Source organism: Anser cygnoides, chromosome 25, assembly GCF_040182565.1.
Source record: "Anser cygnoides isolate HZ-2024a breed goose chromosome 25, Taihu_goose_T2T_genome, whole genome shotgun sequence".
NCBI lineage: Eukaryota > Metazoa > Chordata > Aves > Anseriformes > Anatidae > Anser > Anser cygnoides.
In genome coordinates this window covers 2,365,154-2,382,424 of record NC_089897.1, presented here as the reverse complement: position 1 = coordinate 2,382,424, position 17,271 = coordinate 2,365,154, and the positions used below count along the sequence as shown (strand labels likewise).

Genomic DNA, 17,271 nt, shown 5'->3' with positions numbered 1-17,271 from the left:
AGAAAGGCTGCTCTGCCACCACCCCGGGCACGATGAAGAGCAAATGTGCAGTGGGAGCTGACCCAGAGCGGTGGGGCTTTCCTGCAGGCTGTGCTGGAGGCAGCCGAGACCTCGCTGGGGCACGGTGGAGCTGAAAGGGGCTCACGAACACACACTGCACCCCGTTATTGGGCAGGGACAGAGCACACCGGGGGTGAACGCGCGCAGAGAGGACAAGAGGTGACTCACAGGGTTTCCAAGTTGTGCAGCCCGTCGAAGCCGTTGGCTCCCAGGCGTTGGATCCGGTTGTTGTGCAGGTGCCTGTGGACAAAGCAGAGATGGTCAGTGGAGATGTAAGACGACCTTTTGCTGCCAACCTGAGGTACAGGGACAAGCTGAGCATGGCCTGGGCTGGGATGATGAGGGGTTTTATAAAGTCTCCTCTCCTGCCTCATCAGACACAAGCCAGGTGTAATAGTGCTGGAGCAGCTACCAAGCTCCCATTTCTCCCAGGAAATCCAGGCTGACATAAGAGACCTCCACTTTCACAGCCACTGGGTGACCTTGGATGAACATGCTTAAACAAGAAGTTTCAAGAAACACTAAATCTCACCTTACATTGCTACCAACCCTGCTGTGTGCTGTGTGACTTCACCAGTCGTTTGTGGGCACTGGGTGCTATCTAAGGACAGAGTCATATTTGGACTCCTTGGAGCCTTAATAGCAGCAAGAAGGCCTTGAGTTTAAAATCATCCTGTTAGTCACAGTTTATTATCTTTCCTTATATATATATATATGCTGCCTGTTCCTGGATCAGCTCCAGTTTGATTGCAATGAAAGTTATCTTTAGTTTAATGCTTCTAAGTGTCTGGCTAGAGTGCCAGGGCCATGCAACAGGCCAATGCACATTCTCTACAGTAAGACAGATTTTTTTTCCCTGTGCCCCTTCTTCCTCGTGCTACATGCCATGAACATCTCATGCTTAGGGGCCTCTGGAGCTCCCGGTCTTACTGCTGGTGCTGGGGGCCTGCTGGCTCGAAAAGCTGCCTGTGGTATTTTTGCCTTGGAGGCTCCACGGGTGATGAGTTCTCCTGGATTCTCATCTGCTAGGTTCTCTGTTTCCACAGGCCTCCTACTCCCATGTCTGTTTTTTGGCAAATCCAAGATCTTCATTCCTGGATTCTTCCTCTGGGTTGTCAGAGACTGCGTGCGCGCATCGGCGTGCTTGAGCCACCTGGGTTCCTTTACAGCTGGTGGGCGCCGCATGGCTGCCTGTGCATCTCCCTCTGAAATCTCACTCTAGGGCACCTTGAAATCTGTGCAGGAAGGTATTGTGAGCAGCCTGGGGAAAGTCTGATGAAAAACAGGACACGACAAGCCACGGCTGCCCAGCCTGCACTTCCAGCGAGGGCTGTGTTGTGTGGAGGAATGCCCAGCAAGGAGGTAAGGTCCTCCTCTTTGGTCTCCATCAGGGTATGTTTCCCCATCAGTTCTTTTTACAGTCCATGTTCTCCTTTAAGACAGAGCAATATGTGGTTAATTTTCTGCCACACCACTTGCCTGTGGGGTCCTTTTCTCCTTTGCCCACGCTCGGGGATGCACCAGCCTTCATCCAACACTGCTACCTCCTTCCAAGAGCCTGGGGGAGGCTCCACACTGGCAGGTGGATCAATGACTTTTTCGTTATTTGCTGCTTGATCTAAATCTGTCTCAGCTTGAAAAATCTCTCACTCCACCTGGATTCAAGTGTGAACTGTTTGGCTGAGCACACACAACTCCCACTGCCAAATATTCTGGGGTAAAACAGGAGGGAGCTGGGAGTGGAGGAACAGCCAGGCTCTAGGGCAGTTTGGTAGGGGCTTGCAAAACACTGCAGTTCAGAAACCAGCCCAAGACGGATGTTTGTCGTTGGGTTGAGAACATGCAAACATTTCGGAGGAAGGGGAAGGGAGGGGAAAGATCTGTGATAAAATACGTTTGCTCCTTTGAGCAAACAGGGAAAAAGAGAAGGAAGTTATGTGCAAGAAAACTTGGATTGCCTGTGACTCTTAGGGGAGAAAAGAGGCTGAAACTTACAGGAGAAATTCTCTTTGTCATAAGAAAAGAAGTTCAAGTCCAGACTGTTTCCTCTATCAAATTTTATGGGATAGCTTCAGATCATGTTGCCCTTACTTCACTTGGCACTTCCAGCGCAAGATGATGCCAGTCACTTGGGTCCCTTTGCACACTGGATCCAGCATTTGGCAAATTCAGGCTTTGGATCTGGAGTCGCTCTCTCTAATCACAGCAAGAGGTACCACAGGAACCTCTGGCCCCATACCTCTGCCTGCAGTGAGGGAACAGCGTGAGGAGAAAGGAAATGCTGAGTGCTGGGGAAGATGTGAGCTCCCTGGAGCTTTGTTGGGGTGGTACAGCAGGCCGTCCTGCCTAAGCTGGGCGTGCTGAGCAGCTCAGTCTGACTCCTATTGCTCAAGTCAGGCATGGAGAGAGAATAGAAAAGCAACCACCTGCTGTGTTTATATTTGGCTCTAATGTGCTTTGTTTGGAGGCAGAGTAATGAAAATCATCAGAAGGGTGTTCTTTGTTGGTGAGAAAATTATGAGCAACCAAAAAAGAGAGTTATAAGAAAAATTGCTGTCCAAGCTTAATAGAGTTGTTACCCAACCACATGGCAATAATAGAAACAAGCAAGTTTGAATGCAATATAAACTGGAAAGGTAAACACTTGAAAAGACATTCTTTTCTTCCATCCTGCCTTTTTTTTTTTTTTTTCTCCAGTGGTAAACACATTTTAACAAGTGGAATTGCAACATCTCCAATGTTTGTCAATTTGAGCTCAGCCCACACAACGTTATATTCTGCCCTGTAAATTACAGCTGGTATGATAGCAGCTTGAGATATTTGGTTCTGGGCTATAAACAACCATCTCATGATGCAAAAACATGAGAAGTCTTTAAGGCCCTCCTGTTCCCATGGAGCTAGTATCCAGCACTGTCCTATCCTTGCTCCTATCAGCAAGCATTAAGGTCTCTGTATCTCCCTTTTCAGGTCAGTACCACAGAGGGGAGTTAATCAATCATCGGTTAATAATCAGTCATGGCAATCATCCATGGAAGTGGCTTTGCCCAGGAAGAAGCAGGACAGTCACTGCTCTTTTGTAGGCTGGCATACAGACTGGCTGCGCGTTCCAGCTGTGCACCTCCATTGGAAAACAGTGGTCTCGTCGCAAAAGCCATCGTCTTGGTGGCCTCTGGCAGGATGGCAGAGAAATTGCCCCATGTGCTCCTGCAGCAGCATGAATGCCACCATGCCCCTGAGGTGGGTTAGCTCCTCTGCTGTGCCAGGTGAAGCCATGCTCTGCCTTGCTCAAAACCAGCACAAATTACAGTAAAAGCAGAATAACAAATAGCCATAATCCCCAGGACAGGCTAGAGGGAGACACTTCATCCTGGTTGGTCTCTTAGGTGATAAGACTCGAGAAACACTCCAGAAAGAAATACCTACAAGACTTATTTGTGCCCACCCCCCAATGCACAGCAGTTTCTAGAAGGAAGGTTTGTTGCCCTTGCCAACATTTTTTTTTTCACAATATGAGCTTAAAATGAGATTATCCCAAATCATTCCTGCAAAACTCCTAGTAGACTTTATTCCATTTTCATTTCATTTCCCTTTCAATATGTTTTTTCAGTGCGTTAAGAAAATCTGAGGAACAGTTTCGTGCTGAACTGCGAGACAGCCCAGCACATGCAACAGCAGTACAAGCTCCATGTGTGGAAATGCCACCTCCAAGGGGACAGGGCAACTCCATCATTTTTCTTACACACAAGGGAAAAACAGTTTGAGCTAACATGCTAAGTACTGCTTCAATAAAAGCGTTTGCCTGCATAAATGAGAGAATATGGAAAGGGATATTGTAGCTGAGTAGTGCAGTGGTGAAACCAGCTCTGGAAGGCTAAATGTGTTTCTAGTATCCACACTGTAAGCTGGATGTTGATAATTTGGAATGGGTGCAGAGAAGAGCAATAAAAATGATCCAAGGGCTGGGAAAAACTAGGATGGAGATTTAGAGAACTCAATCTGTTTAGCTTATTAAAAGTAAGATCAAGGGAATGAGTGTAGCATAATGTATAGGATCCTTCCTGGTTAGAAAATGGGTACTAAAATGGTTCTGTGATTTAGTGGAGAATAGAATAATAAGAACAAATGTCTGAAGTCAAAGCCAAAGAAAATTCAAATGGGAAATATGAGCTTTTTCTTTTTTTTTGTTAACACTAAGGATGATTAACCACTGGAACAAACTACAAAGAGAAGTGGTGGATTCTCCATTGCTTTCATTTCTAATGACTTCATTTTTTCGTCTTAAAAAAAAGACAAATGCAAACATTCTCCATTGGTTATTTGCATTAGATGATTTTGAACCAAGTTCAAATCTGACTTGATGTGAATCTGCCCACTGTGCCAGCCATTGCCATGACGAATTTCCAGATCTATTGTGGCAAAGCTGTCTTTTTTCCTCAATTTGGCCATGGATAAGTAGAGAAATCTAAATCATAAATGGTGCAAATTCCCGTGGATTATTCCTGACAGTGAAGGGCCAGCATTAGAGCTGTCTGGCAAAAAACAGAGATCGATCAGAAGTGACACTGTCGGGCGTGCACTGGAGTGCAATTCATTTCTTCCTCAAGTGCTGGAGGAAGAAACTCACTTTTCCCAAGGCAGCGTGCTCAGTCCTCAGAGAGAAAAGGCACTTTTGCAAATTAAAAGGCCCATGAATGGGACCCAGATGTTCCAGGCAATATTGTTCTTAGTAATAATGAATTGCACATGCCTGGCACTCCCCACCAACCCTGAGGTTCTTTCAGAGAGGGACTTGTTAACCCCCTTGTACAGGTGAAGGCGGAGGCTCAGCCCTGCACTGAGCTGACGCACTGGGCTTTGTCCTGCCGGGGAGCTCTGTGTTCTGCCGGTTCCTAAGCTGCCACCCAAAGTTACCGGTTCCCAGCACCTCCGGAAAGCAGGGATGAGATGTTTGACATCTGCTCCCTGGCACAGAGGGCACTGAAAATGAGGGGGCCCTTTTGAAAGCTTTGCCCAGAACAACGCCAGATCAAGGACTGAAAGAGGATTGCAAACCCAGGCATCTTGGAAATTGGTTTCCTCCTCTAGTCGCTATTTAGTGCTGTTAGAGATAGAGCTGCATCGTGTCCTTACATAATAAAAACTGTAAGAGAGAAGTTCTGCTAGAGTTTGCTTCATTTGGTGACCTCAGATCTCAGCACACGCAGCTGGAAGGTCTTGCTGGGTGGCCTAGGAGGGAAGCACTCGTGGCTGAGTTCCTTGTCCTTGACAGTAAAACATCAGCTAAAATTCAGGCTTCGTGAATGTAAGATGATGTAGAAGAGGGAAAATAGTGTTATATGAACATACACACTAACAGCCTCTTAAATATCTACAGGAAAGAGATCTTGCTGTTCAGTAGCTCTCAAATAAGCAAACCAAGTGATAGGGATGACTAGAAAAGAGAAAGGCTACAGAAGGGCACTGGGGCACTGTGTAAACTCACGGTTCATCTTTCTCTTTGTTACAGTGTGCAGTTCTGGTCTCTCCACTTAGAGGTGCAGAGGAACAAATGTGATTTATAGGCTAACATCTGCTTAAAGAGCAGCCAGTCGGATGGAGACTGGAAAAGCTGCGATGCAGGAAAGGCAGGACAGACAGTAACAAATACAGAGATGGCACACATCAGGTAGAGACAGGGTGTAAGAATTAAGGGGCATTAAGCAAAACTAACCAGCAGCAGGATGAAAACAACCTAAGGAAGTACCCGTGGATCACTGACCTATGGAGGTCCTTGCCACAGAACATTTTGAACGCCTAAAATTTTCTGTTGTGCCAAAAGCCATTGGACAAATTCATGGGCAGGAAGTCCAGCAACGAGTCTTACAAATAAAAAGCTCATCTCTGGTTTGGGAAATCCCTAAGACATAAATGAACCTGTGAATGCATTCTGAAGAAGGAGAACTGCCATCGTACCCTCTTCTTAAATTTTTTCTCAGCCATTTGATGCTGGCTCAAGCTAAGGCATCTCATATGGCCGCAGACACCTTCGGTTTGCCCCTGGTGCAGCTGTCCATATTGTTCACGTGTTCATATATTGTCCATATGTTCTTTTCTTTTCCTGTAGTCTTTGTTTTTGAAAGACCTGTGTGCAGGCAGACAAGGGTAAGGGCCAGATAAGAGGACAGGAGCATCCTGTCTGATTATGGGGCCGAGGTAACTCACTGGCTCCAAGCTTGCTTGACGTAAGGTATCAAATGCTGACTCCTCTTGACAGTGTTGCAGGAATGCTGGAGTTAAAGCGGTTTCCAGGAGCTGAGTCTCCCTGAGGACCCAGACAGAGAAGGACCCAGGTTTTAACCTCATTTGCTCTAACTTTAGGGATCTCCTGCTGTGTGATGAACATAAAACTTCCCAAAGACTTTCGCTAGCCAGGCCCACCATTACAGGGCTGCAGAGCAACCCCTCCTCTGCCTGGCCTGTGGAGGAGAGGGCACCCTGACCCCGTGTCCCACCCAGCATCCCGTGTCCTGCCTAACATCTGTGCTGAGAGAGCTCGTCTCCTTGGGTGACACCAGGAAAGGGAGCTGCAGCCCAGCTCAGAGACTCTGCAGCGCTGTGGGAATTCCTGGCTATGGTTCCCAAATTTGTCTCCCATGAGATTTCACTGCAGGGCTCATGGACCCGTTTTGGGACCGGGGCTGGAAGAGGTGCTGTGATTCCTGGTCTGGAAGTTAACTTTCTGCTGAATTCAGCCGACAGAGGGAACAAGGGACACTAACGACATGAACGGCTGTCATGCTTTTTATCAGCCTGTCAGCACAGCAGCATGGGGGTTTCACATGCTCAGCTTCTAAATGAAAAACCCTTTGTGCCTAAGAAAGAAAATGCTTTTTGTAAAAAAATCTGTTTCATACAAATCATTAGCTGTAAAATGTTTAGGACTAGTTCTGCCTGTATATGCTAGGACACATTCTGTCCTGAATAGATCAGGCTTGGAGGTAACATCCTCGGTATCCTGTTCCCATGAGACACCCTGATCAAAGAAGCCGTCTCCCCTTTGCCATCCACAGCATGGTGCCAACATCACAGCTCACGAAGCCCTCGTTATCAAGGCTGGGAAAGGATGGTGCCAATTCCCGAGCCTCAGGGATTTCATGCTGAGTGATTTACATGAGACTCTGCTTACCGAACACCCGGCAGCCCTGGTGAGAAACCTGCAGCAGCAATAGTTGGGAATAAGATCAGGGAATTCCTCCACAGAGGTGTAATTTATCAGCAGAGACTGAACCCCGTAATTTGTTCCAAATTGAGGCTCGTATGTCCTGATGGCGGTTCGTTGTGTCAGCACTGGAGGATCACCCGTGTTTCTTTCTCCCAAGGGCCCAAGGTGTGGGAGGAGGAGAAGCACACCTCCACCCTCAGCCACGGTCAGCCGTGCCCACGAGCATTAATCAGGCTGTAAACGAGAGATTCCCCCTGCTCCTCCACATCTGTTCTCGTCTCTCCTCCCCCAGGTGCTCATTTTACCTCTCGGGCTGGAAGTTTCCTGAAGTTTCGGGCAGCAGCTAGCTCTTCTCCATCTAGGTGCGCGTTCACACCCTGGCAGAGGGATGCACGTGCGTATCCTTTGCATCCTGCGTGGAAAAGTCTCCTCGCGAGCTTTATTGCCTGCTGGCTTTTGGGAGCTTCTTGGCTTGGTGGGTGAGTGTGAGGCCGGGAAACGTCCCCGGTAGGGGCGCAGGAAGAACACTGGGTGACTTTCCACTGGCTGCGTGCTGACAGGGGTATGCATGGAAGCATGGGAGAGATTTATGGGGACAGTTCTGCCAAACACTTGTGATCCCACAAAAATTTAGCTTCGTGTCCCACAGCGCCTGGCAGGATCACACATGTGTTCCCATCCAATTGTCTGTGGTGGGACATTATCCGCTCCCTTGCGACCTAATGGTCATTGACTTTTATTTCTTGAGCTTGCCTGTTTAATTAAGGAGTTGCTTCGCACCCAAAGTATGGGATAAGCAAGAATGAACGCAGCATGCTTTTGAGACTGGAATAACAATCGAAATGTCAGCTCACCCTCCGTGCTAGCTATTAAGGCTGAATGAAGTGCTTGTATTATGGGTCAAAGGATGTCTTGGTAGAATGGGCACTATTGTGGGTGAAAACTACTTATTTGACATTTCTTAAGTTGCTTTTAGCGTTTCTCCTAAACAAGCCTTTGTGATTTGTCTAAACAGCTGAATTTGATGCTAATAAAACAGTGGACTGTGCTTTGTCCAGGCACTTTCTGTGCTAGATGGTTTTAGTAAACACTTTAAATTTTGAAAGAGAAATAATTGCTAAGCTTTCACTAGGCACCACATGCTGAGATTACTTAATACACTGATATCAACAGGCGTATTACCAAACTAAAAGGTAGCATTTCATGTAGATACAGGAGCTCTGAAGTAATTGGCAATCACACCTGAACTTATTAATCAACACCAAAAAGTTAATGACTAGCTAATTTGCACATGTAAACTTCCTTTTAAAAGCCAGATAATCTCCAAGCCTCTGTTGACTGAAGGGATGCACCTCCTGATGTAACTCCCATGGCATTAGTTTGCTTTCTGATTACAGGCTGCGGAGTGTTTTAGCGTCTCACTGCCCGTGGAGTGAACGCGTCCCACCTGGACCTGGTGTCCTCCAACAGCAGCCCCGTTCCCTGCATTGCTCCGAGTCAGTAAAATATTTATAATGCAAACTGGACAACAGCATGCACCATGGGGCTGTGATCACTGCAAAGAACCGGTGAGTGGTGCATGTTACACAGTCATGCAAATAAGCACACACAAGCTTGGACAAGGTGTTGAGCTCAGGCCTTTTGTTCCAAATCATATTTGCTCAAGCAGTTTTCTTTGCATGTTTTCCAAGAAAAGAAAATTTAAAAAAAAATTGCTTTTTGACCCGATTGCAAGTTTTCACTTTTTTTTTTTTTTTTAAATTTCAATAGAAATTCCTGTAGTTTTAGTGGAAATCGTCCCTGCCCATGGCAGGTGGTTGGAATTAGATGATCCCTTCCAACCCAAACCACTCTATGACTGTGATTTAACACAGCGATTGGAGGAGGGAATAGAAATTGTAAGCTTTTTGTTGTTTGAATTTTCAGTGGAAAAAATCTGCTTTTTGTTTCCAGATCCTGATTTTTTTTTTATGCACATCATTTTTTATTTTTTTTTTTTGAAAGATGCCGAGGACCTTTTTGGCTGTTCAAGCGGGGAAAACATGAAAAACTTCAAAAGCGAGTGGAGATTTTAGCATTTCCCATCAAATGGTGGGCATTTCTCCACTCTGGTGAACCAGCCCCCTGCCTGCCCACCCCCGGAGCAAAAAGCTGCCCCTCGGGAGCAAGCAGCGGGAGCTCCCTGGGGGCCGAGGACGCTTTGTCAGGCAGGGTCGGCACCTTGTCCCAGCCGGAGGATGCCGCGGCTGCGAGGGAATAGAAGCGGAGAAGGCTTACAGCACCACGAGGCTGCTGAGGTTCTGGAAGGCATAATCGGGAATGTGCCAGATCTGGTTGAGAGCCAGGGTCATGGCCTGCAGTGCTGGCAGGTGGTTCAGAGCTCGGACAGGGATCTCCGTCAGGGCATTATCGTCCAGCCACAGGTGACGCAAGGAGAGCAGCCCCTCAAAGCTCTTCTCGGGCACCACAGAGATAAGGTTTGCATCCAGGCGTCTGAGTGGGAAAGAAACAGGGTGGGGATAAGTGAGAGACTGATCCAGCATTGCTTTCTGTGCCCACAGCGTTATGTAAAGGGAGGTTTGGTGCCGAGGCGGGATGGATTGATGGCCAGGGAGATTGGGTTAGTCTGTAAGTAGTGATTAGCATGGGGAGGTCTCAGTGCAAGGCTCCTGCCGGCGCCCCGAGATATTTGACCAACCGCTGAGGATGGTCCCTTCCTGATGGCCATTTAGTGACCATTTTATACAAAACAGCTGGGCTGAATCCTTTCGTATGACCCCACCAGATGGGCACTGGCTGGCTGTGGCTTGCAACACCTAAGCAAGAGCATCCCAGCTTGTCCCCCGGGGCCAGCCTTGTTGTGGGTCTGCCTGACCCCGCGGTGCAAGTGCCCTGGCACGGTCCCATTCGGAGTGCCCCGCAGCCCGCTCAGCCCCACAGCCACAGGCTCTGCAGGAAAGCCAAGCAGCACGGGCCAAATCCCATGCCAGAGGGAAAGGATTTGCCTGAAGAATGTGAGATACGTGGCAGCCGTGCTCGGGGTCCTGCGTTAGGTCTGAACAGCCAGCGTTACCTGTAAAGCCGTGGGTGCGGGAAGCACTGAGAGCAAGTCAGACCGTATGTCATGGCACAGGAATTAAGCCTGTGCTCTCTGTGTTGCACATGTTCAGGCCTTTCCTTCTCCTTGATTTGCCAATTGCCTTTTTTTTTTTTTTTTTTAATCATCGTGGAATCCTTAAGGCAGTTGAATAGCAGAGATTTAATTTGGTTAGAAACTTTAATTTTTAAAACTGTATTTTGTTCCAAAACAGAATGAGAAGCCAAAAATATATTAAGCTTATTATGAAAAAAAAAAAGTAAAGAAATAGTTTTAGGAATCATCTCTCTTAAAGATCTCTTATTTTAACAATGGTGAGCAGGATATATTGTGTTATCTGTAGATTCTAAAATCAAAATAAAAGAGGAAAATCTTTCAAATTTGGATGAGGTACCAGGAACCAATTATACCAAGGAGAAAGAAAATTCTGATTTCCATCCATGGCTAACAGAGCCTATTTTGTTTACTCAATCTATCTAAAAGAAAGATCTCTGAATTCAAATTTGCAAAGATTTTTGCCTCTTATCACAGCATGAGAGAAGACAGTTTACAGAACTGTCATGGCCCAGCCCTCAAATTAATGACCATCCATACGAAGAAAGTAGTATATAAATTAGTATTTTGGCTATCAAAAGTAATATTTTTGACAAAAGTCGAACACTGGAGCAGAGCCCCAGACTCATGTTGCCCCCATCTCCGCCAGACACTTGTTCAAGGAGCACGTGTAACATTTCAGAGTTCACAAACCACTTCCAGCACCCTGCCATAAACTTCAAGTCTGCAGCAGGAGACTTAAAGCCCCGGCACGTGCACGGAGCAGGGAGGATTCCGTGTGTGAGCTGTGGTCTCTGCGGCAGGGTGGTGTTTCGTGGGTGAAAGCCTTGGGTTATCCTAGGAAACAGGGAAAGGCATTTCCTGCACTGGCTGTCTGACCCAGATGGACAAAGTGGGAGACTTGTACCTGCAGAAGAATTGCGGTCACACCTTCTGAGATCCCCCTTGGACAACTGTCCTTTGAATGCAGTATACAGGACTTGATTCAAAATCACCTCAAAACCGAAGGGTGGATTAACTATTTCAGCACGCCCATTTTGCCGCACGAATGATTTTCTCCAAATTGCAATACGCTTGTGTTGCTGCAAAGCAACCTTTTCTATTTTCCCGTGCAAGGCTGTTCAGCTGAAAGGTTTTCACTCAGCTCTACTGATTTTGGAGGGTGAGCTGAGGATGACAAGAACATGTCACAACCAAAACTCAGTATAGTTACCACAGTGCTTACATCTTTGCTCAGAAAGCTTACACAATACAGTGTATATCTTTATCTTGAAAGGACGGGCATGTTGCAAATTCTGCCTCAATTTACCTCCTGTCACCCGGGCTGCAGTCAGCTCAGAGCACAGTATCATTCATCTTCCTGTGAAGACATATTTAAAGAATAAAGAGCCGAAAAACAAACCCTGCAGCAGCTCAGGATAAGATTAAAGAGTCTATTTGAAAATTTTCATCAAAATATTTTGGGACAAACAAGAACTTTTTGACGAAAATTAAAACTTGTGTGGGAAATGTTAATCTTTGCTTAATTTTTCCATTCCTTCTTCAGCATAAGAATTCTGTTACTTTTTGGCATCCTAATTTGTTTTTCGGAAAAAAAAAAAGGAAAAGTACTGCTTACTTTTCACAGAGACATTCTTTCATCCAAATCCCTATATGTTTACTGAAAATTGTTTTAAAGTGAATGCTCTGTTTCAAGTTTAATTAATTAAAGAACAGACAATGAAAATATCCGCTGTGAATAGTTATCATTTCTCAAAACCAAATTCAGCTCTCAGAAATGGAGATGCTAAAACAGAGCTTAGGGCTGCTACAACACCAGGCTGAGCTGTCCACGAGGATGGTTCGTGGCAAGGGAGCAGGGTGCTCCCAGCACTTCGGTCGTGAGCTCCTGGGTGAAGCCACAGGCACAAGCCACAAGAGTTTGGCTTCAGCGTGATGGTGCCCCAGGTGTCAGAGGAAATATTAGTGCAGCCAGATTTGCTCACAGCTATTTAGCACGTGATCGGGAAGGGCACTTTCTTACACGCATGGTCCTGTAGGTATCAGAGGAGTGCCAGTGAGGTAGGATGGGTCCTTGGTGGATTTTCTGAGGCACTCAGTGGCACTCAAAGGTATGCAGGTCCCTACCTTTGTCAATCCCCACGGTTAGGACAGGGCAACAACTGAGATTCACCTAATGAGATTGTAAATGCTCCTGCACAGGGACTGGCTTTGAACAAGCTGCAGCTCCAAGCATGCTGCAGCCAGCCTCTGCTCTGTGTCTCGTTCCCTCCTGTCAATGAGAGGTCACTTCTGAAGACTGAAACGAGCCCCAGGTCTTTTGCCTTTTCACCTCCGCCCTGGTGGCAGCATGGCGTGTTGTGGGCAGTGTGGCTGCTGGCCATCCGAGACTCTAGCTGGAGAGCCGCGTGCCTGGGGAGCTGTGCTGGTGAGCTCCAGCCATGTAATTGCTGCCTTAATCTGCTCCAGAGTGTGAAAATCAGCCCCCAGCCAGATTCCTCAGTGGGGTGAAAGGGAGACTTTCTGCTGCCTTTAATGAGCTGGACGAGGGCCTCAGAAACAACGGCTTGTTTGGCCCATAGCACAACAAACTGCTCCTACCTGGAGCTACTGAAGTTAAAATTAGGAACAGGGAAGTGTCCGGCTAAAGGCATTTCACCTCCGGCTGGATGGGCAGAGGATTTATCTGCCTTTGCAGCACCAACAAGGGAACAGGGAACAGGGACTAAGTGATGGCTGTGTTCCTGGTACCAAAAGGTCTCTGGATTGCTTAATTGCTCCTCAGGGAGTTGCTGGCTGTTTCTGGAATAGAGGTGCATTCTTTCTAATAAAAGCTGTGCATGTGGGGATTGCTAATTGCTATGGCTTTCAGACAGCTCTCCACTCTCTTCTGGAAGGAGAAAAGCTGAAGTTCTTGGCACAGAGTTGTTAGTAATTATATCAATTATACTAAACAAAAACCAACCCAACAGTTCTCTCCTTTCTTCAGTGTGTGACTCTGGCTCTGTAAGTGTTTTCTGTTATGATTTATACCTAAGATAATTGGGCCGATTAGTGGGTAAATGGGACAGCGCAGGCTGGGGCTGGCTCCTCACCTTCCATGGAGATGTTTTAATCTTTATTTCACCAAATCACTCAGTTGGTTTTCCTCACAAGCATTAACCCATTTGTTGCTAACAAAAGAAGATGTCTCTTTTGCAGAGCTGCTGGATGGCTTGGAAGAGGGACTTGAAGTGATGCCTGCTGTCAAGCAGTGCTGTAGGTCTGGAGAGTGGATGAGACACACGGTGCTCTCCAGATGTCTGCATGGACAGCATTTCCAACTGACTTCACAGGCTGAACCGAGAATCAAGGCACTATAGAGCATTATCCTGATCATCGGAGGCAAAGAGCTGATTTTAAGTGGGACGTTCAAGAATGCTGGCACATCAACAGCTGCTAGAAAGCTCGGCTTCTGGCGTTAGATCTGCATCTACTACTGGTAGTCATGGGGCATTAATATGATTTCAACACGACACCTAGCCAAAACCAAAAATGTCTTAAGAGTGCCCAGATTTTACTCCGTTTTCTGTTACAAGGACTACTGGGGTAGGGGGAGAGGGATCTGTTTGGGAAAAAAAAACCCTTAACTCTAGGTCTAAGGTTTTACCTATGTGATCTTTGTTCCCTGAGCAGCTGTTCCCATCTGTGAGCGGAGCAGCTCAGCACCAACCACCTGCACATCTGAGCCCCATCAGCTGGTGCCTTTGCTGCAGCTGTAGCCAGTGGCAGTGGTGGGGATCCAAAGAAACCTGTTTGGGGTGGGAAAAGGGATCTCTTTCCTTGTGCAGGACACCGTCAGATGTCTGGGTGCAGGGTATAGAGCCCGACAAAGTGCAGGATCATAGCTGACTCTGGTTCATGTGGGCTTTGAAGAGCCACTTTGTTGCTTTGAACATTGTCTGTATTGGATAAAATGTGTGTGTCTTCTTACCAAGAACAATCCAGAGAAGATGCTGGGAACAAAAACATTCATAGAAGGAACCAAGCAGGTAGGAAAGCTCTTTTCTAATCACAAAAGGGCAATAGTGGGATATTCCTCCTTCCCAGTGTGCAGAAGAGAAGCTAAAGCAATCAGCACGGCCATTCCAGGAGGTCCAGGTGGTGGTGGGGCTATGTGCAGTTGCCAGTGCAGCAAGCATGTCATAAGGTTTGTATTAATTCTGACAGGTCGAGCTATAATCTGAGATCTTTGTTTTCCTGTGCCACAGACCCAGCAGTTTCCAAGAACTGCCTTGTTTCAAGAACTGCTTCCAGATCACTTCAGAGGATGTGCAAGTGCGTTTCCGAGACCCCTGTAAGCACATGCATCCTGCTGTTTGTAACATGGCTGGCAGAAGTGTGCAGCAGTGGATAACCAGAAACACACTGTTCCCTAGCAGATGTGGTGCAAATCTCAGACTGTGACTGGCAGAAGCAATTTTGCCCAAGTCTTTCCAGCTCCTTCTGACTGTGAAGCACTTACAGGGAGAGCTGCTGCCTGGAAGGCAATGAACGTGCACAATGCCATGCTGTCAGGGAACATCCTGACTTTTAATGCTGTTCTTCCTTCCTTGCACATGGTAGAGCTTATAATAGCGGGCTGTCTGGATGCCTTACACAGACCATGCACAGCAACTAGTCTGCAGTATAGACTCTGTGATGTTCCCCTACAGCCCACAGCCTGGTTGCAAGGGGACACTGGGGCCTCAGATGCCCATCCATCCTCCCAGTATTTTTGCCATATATTGGGCTATTATTTCCCTTGATAAATTTGGAGAGAATTTGCCACCAAAGATCAGAGGCAGTACTGGGGGGTACGGGGCTGGGCCATTCTCCATCCAAACCAGGGAACAACTGTGCATCTTCATTATATGTCAGCAGCCGAATACAGGGCATAAAGAAAGGAGGGTCTGGAGGGAGCTGCGTCCTTCGAAGGAGTGAGGACAGTCCTAGCAGCGTGGTTACCCACTGCTCCCAGAGACAGCCCCTTCCTTGGGGAGCGAGGTGCTTTCTGTCTTCCCTGGCCCCAGCGTGCATGTGTGTCTGCTGAACAGAGCTGATCTCACCAGAAATGCCTAATTGGTGCCTTCAGGCAATCATGTCTCTCTTCCTGTCTGAGTTTATCTTGAAAGGCTCGATTGAGTTACCTCCTATCCAATAATAGGATCTAAGTTCCTTGTAGTAACATAAGAAGGAGATGATGTCACTGCAGCTAGACTTCTCTGATAACTTAGTAATGACTGGGGCCAACACCTCTGCTCCTTTCTCAGGCAAAACTCCCAGACACACTGAGTCAGTACCTGGCTTCTGAGCTCCTGGGGAACTTGTGGCGCAAGGCATTGAGGGCACAGAGAGGGAGGATGGCTCCAGCCTGCTCAGAGCCACTCCACGCCAGCCTGGCTCCCTCCTTGCGGCTCCCCCAGAAGCCAGTTCCATGTGTGGGGCTCATCCTGCCAGGCACAGTGCCCAGTGGAGCCTGGACACGCAGAGGCATGAGGCTCTGGGTCCCAGATAACCTAGGTGGGGAGCAAGGGCTCCTTCCATCAGCTGGTACCAAATGGGTAGGGGAAAGGCAGCCAGGGACTGCACTGAAGCCTGGAAGGTGGCAAACTGGGTTCGGTCTGCTCTGCCCCTCGTGTCCTTGTGGTCGTATGGTGCTGCAGATACAGCGGGAGAAGGACATGTTGCTGAACGTGGAGAGCGTTGCCTTGCAGGCCTGCTCCAACACGTGGGCTCCCTGCCCCTGCCACAGGAAAGCTCATAGCCCTCAAACAAGAGTTGCAAGAGTTCCCAGCTCCCTTTCCAGACCAAAAAGTCTTGTGAAAGCCATCGCAGGCAATGAAGGTTCAGGATGCAAACACGTCCGCAGTCTGTTGGCTGGGGAACAGGACCAGGTGGAGAAGTCTGCAGGGCTCTGTTTGAACTGCAATGAGTCTTCACTCCTGACTTAATGGGACACATCCCTCTGGGAAGCCCTCCATGAGGGATGCTCAGGAAATGAAATCAGAGCAATACCTAGACTCCACACAACGTGCCTCTGGTACAGACAAGAGGGCTTTGTTATCTCCAGTTGCAGACACCTCCAAAACCCCTCAGGTCAGAACCGTGCGGGAAGGACTGCCAAAATCCCTGTGCAACTACAGAAACTGCTGACAGGCGGGCAGCTGCCGTGCTGACTCCCTGAGCAGCCCTCTCCCCGGGAACCTGGCATTGCCCCCTGTGCCCGGAGAGAAAAAAAGTGCAGAACAAGGTGCAGAAAGCAGCCAGAGACTAAGAAGAGTGGCTCAAGGCCCACAGGTCCTGCATTTTTTTGGGGGAAACACGGTGTTTGTCAAGCAAAGGAGCTAGGAGCAGTTGCTGGGGGCAGAAGGAGCGGGACCCACTGCTCTCGGGGATGAGGGGCTCTGAACAGGTCCCTGTACCCTGAGATCCCCTGGGCCAAGCAAGCTTATTCCTTGTGCTGAGTAAGCACTCAAGGGATCCTCCATGACCCTCCAATGCATCCAACTTTGTTTTAGAAGTGAAATAACCCTCAGCTGTATAGCTCTTGGGCTACACTGGGAAAAAACACTGGCCTTTGCTGACAGCCTTGAGCTTTGATGGTCGTGCGTGCAGTGCACAGCTTCTCACTGAACACGTGTGACCCACGGCTGGCCAGATGATGCCCTGGAAATGAATGTACAACAGCTCTCATCTCACCAAGGCTGAGGCCCTCCTGGGCTTGCCCCCTCTGTAAGTTACCAGGCTGTTTTAGAGGCATGGCAGACATGGCTCTGTGGGAGAGTCCCCTAGACCCTCTCCAGTTGAGGGACCCCTACGAGGGCCAGACAGAAGTTTT

At 47.9% G+C, this 17,271-nt stretch overlaps 1 protein-coding gene and 1 long non-coding RNA gene across 3 annotated transcripts in view; one reads left to right on the top strand and one right to left on the bottom strand.

The window, feature by feature from the left end:
• The window catches only part of LGR6 (leucine rich repeat containing G protein-coupled receptor 6), a 138,005-nt gene that overhangs the window by 37,343 nt on the left and 83,391 nt on the right, over window positions 1–17,271 (bottom strand). Inside the window, exons 5-6 of one of the 2 annotated variants that reach the window (XM_048071011.2) lie at window positions 9,539–9,754; window positions 229–300 (exon numbers count right to left, since the gene is read on the bottom strand). In XM_048071011.2, the coding sequence (XP_047926968.1) occupies window positions 229–300; window positions 9,539–9,754 (288 nt within the window). The remainder of the gene's footprint in view (window positions 1–228; window positions 301–9,538; window positions 9,755–17,271) is intronic. The other variant, XM_066982877.1, reaches the window with a different exon arrangement.
• LOC106045894 (uncharacterized) lies at window positions 7,108–9,532 on the top strand. The gene is made up of 3 exons (XR_001212979.3): window positions 7,108–7,655; window positions 8,659–8,829; window positions 9,266–9,532. It is a non-coding gene; the product is annotated as an uncharacterized lncRNA (long non-coding RNA).